This window comes from Cyprinus carpio, chromosome B15, assembly GCF_018340385.1.
Source record: "Cyprinus carpio isolate SPL01 chromosome B15, ASM1834038v1, whole genome shotgun sequence".
NCBI lineage: Eukaryota > Metazoa > Chordata > Actinopteri > Cypriniformes > Cyprinidae > Cyprinus > Cyprinus carpio.
In genome coordinates, this window is record NC_056611.1 from 25142251 (window position 1) to 25144750 (window position 2500).

At 34.8% G+C, this 2500-nt stretch overlaps 1 protein-coding gene across 1 annotated transcript in view; it reads left to right on the forward strand.

Moving 5' to 3' along the window:
• The first annotated feature begins 1184 nt into the window (after positions 1-1184).
• Positions 1185-2500, forward strand: part of LOC109079512 (T-cell surface glycoprotein CD3 epsilon chain-like) — a 1724-nt gene continuing 408 nt past the window's right edge. The window contains exons 1-4 of the mRNA XM_042739971.1: positions 1185-1343; positions 1471-1686; positions 1789-1923; positions 2353-2405. Coding sequence (XP_042595905.1) covers positions 1280-1343; positions 1471-1686; positions 1789-1923; positions 2353-2405 — 468 coding nt within the window. The 5' untranslated portion in view covers positions 1185-1279. The remainder of the gene's footprint in view (positions 1344-1470; positions 1687-1788; positions 1924-2352; positions 2406-2500) is intronic.

Sequence of the window (2500 nt, forward strand, 5' to 3'; positions counted from 1 at the left end):
TTTATTGACTGCACTTTATTTACTCTTTTTAATGCCGTATCTGTCTAACGAATGCATTTTTAATTGTAGTACTCAAATGCTTTTTGTGATCATGTCAATGTCAATGTCACTTTTATTTATATAGCACCATTTAAACAACACATGTTGACCAATGTGCTTTACACCATCTCAATAAAACAATACAACAATATTAGAACAAAGTAATTAAAATATATAAATAATAATAATCATTATCATCAAAAAGATGAATAAGCCATTTCAAACAAGTGTGTCTTAAGTTGTACTTTAAAAACATGTACAGAATCAGCGTCCCTAACATGTGGTGGTAAGCTATTCCAAAGTTTTGGAGCAACTACCCCAAAGGCACGATCCCCCTTTCTGGCTTAGCTTAGTCCTCAGAACTTTTAACAGGTTTTGAGTTGATGATCTCAAGGTTCTACCTGTCTTGTACCCTATTAACAAATCTGATAAATAAGTCGGTGCAAGGCCGTGAAGAGATTTATACACTAATAAAAGGAGTTTAAAATCAATTCTATATTGTACTGGGAGCCAATGTAAAATTAATTTGTATCATCTCAGAAATATTCATATGTGACCCTGGAGCACAAAACCAGTCTTAAGGGTCATTTTTTTAAAATTGCGATGTTTACATCATCTGAAAGCTGAATAAATAATCTCTCCATTGATGTGTGGTTTGTTCGGAGGACAATATTTGTCTGAGATACAACTATTTGAAAATCTGGAATCTGAGGGAGCAAAAAAATCTAAATATTGAGAAAATCATCTTTAAAGTTGTTCAAATGAAGTTCTTAGCAATGCATATTACTAATCAAAAATTAAGTTTTGATATATTTACGATTCAAAATATCTTCATGGAACATGATCTTATCTTAATATCCTAATGATTTTTGGCATAAAAGAAAATTTATACAATGTATTGTTGTCTATTGCTACAAATATAGCTGTGCTACTTATGACTGCTTCTGTGCTGCAGGGACACATATCGTAAACAATCATAAGAACATGATTTAATGGTCTCAGTGATGCAAAAGGAAACAGATTTTTTTCCAAATATAGTATAATTCAGATATATGAGTTTATTATAGAGGAGGCTGAAGTGCTTCTCAGAGAAATGGAGCAGATCTGAAGATAAAACCCAGCAGACGAGAGAATGAGGGCAATTGAAAGGCGTTTGAGGTTTCCTCTTCCTGTAGAGAAACTCAAAACACAGAGACGCTGCGTGTGAGATCAGTTAACATTCACTTCAGGACGTTACACCATGCTTCTCCTGAGCGTGATGCTTGTGCTGCTCGCCGCGGCTGTGAATCCAGCTCAGGGTCAAGGTGAGGAACTCTTCACACCAATGCATTCATTATCTGAGCTGATGAAAGAGTCTGTGCTTCATATGATGTTTAACAATTCTTACCTTGTTTGTTCATTTCATTTTGTCTTCCATCATTTTTGTCAAAGTCATAAAAGAGATCAAAGAAGATAGTGTCATTTTGGACTGTGAGGCAGAAGATGCTACGGTAAAGTGGTTTAAGGATAAAACCGAAGATAAAGAACAAACAAAAACGACCTTTGAAGCTAAAGCTAAACAGGGAGTAGTTGAAGGAGTCTTCACCTGTGAATTTTCAAAGACAGAAACAATTCAAATAAAGCACACCTTCTACCTCAAAATAAAAGGTGAGGATACTTCATTGTTTTCACTCAGAATGTGCATAATAATAATAATAATAATAATAATAATAATAATAATAATAATGCTGCACTCTTTCTGTGTGTCAGTGTGTGAGAACTGCTATGAGTTGAGCGGTTTGACTGGGTGGGGCATCATGTTCGGAGATGTACTGATCACAGGAGGAGTTATTATCATCATCTACTTCTGTGCTGCCAGAAACAGCGACGGCCCACCGAAGAAAGGTACAGAAAATATACGACATGATCTCAGAAATCAATCAACCCTCAGGCCATTTACACAAAACTGATCAGCTTGAGTTCAACACATATATAATACAGAACTGAGTAACGCTGATATATTTCTACAATAATACCATACTGACATATATTACAAATCTATACATACCATAATATAATAACACTGAATATATATTACATATATATAACAAATCAACAACTATACAGTGTTAATTTCATTATCATTTGTACAAAAGGGTGAACGATGCTGCACAAGGAGCGTCAAGCATTTATACAATGTTTTGATGTAAATGCTGCATGAATTAGTTTCAGAGCAGAAGAGTTTAGAAAGTGACCTCATTATTGAGAAATGTGTTCTAGTGAGTGTAACAAACAATTCAACATTTTCATGGTTTACTTTGTTTTAATTCACAGCATCAAATCCCCGATCAGTAAACCCTCCTCGACCTCCAAACCCAGACTACGCGGTACGTGTGACCAAACAAACCAAAGCAGAACTTCTCATGAAACTGAAGCTTTTATTAATCAGTCTTTCAGTTGTCAATCAGCACAGAATGAAATC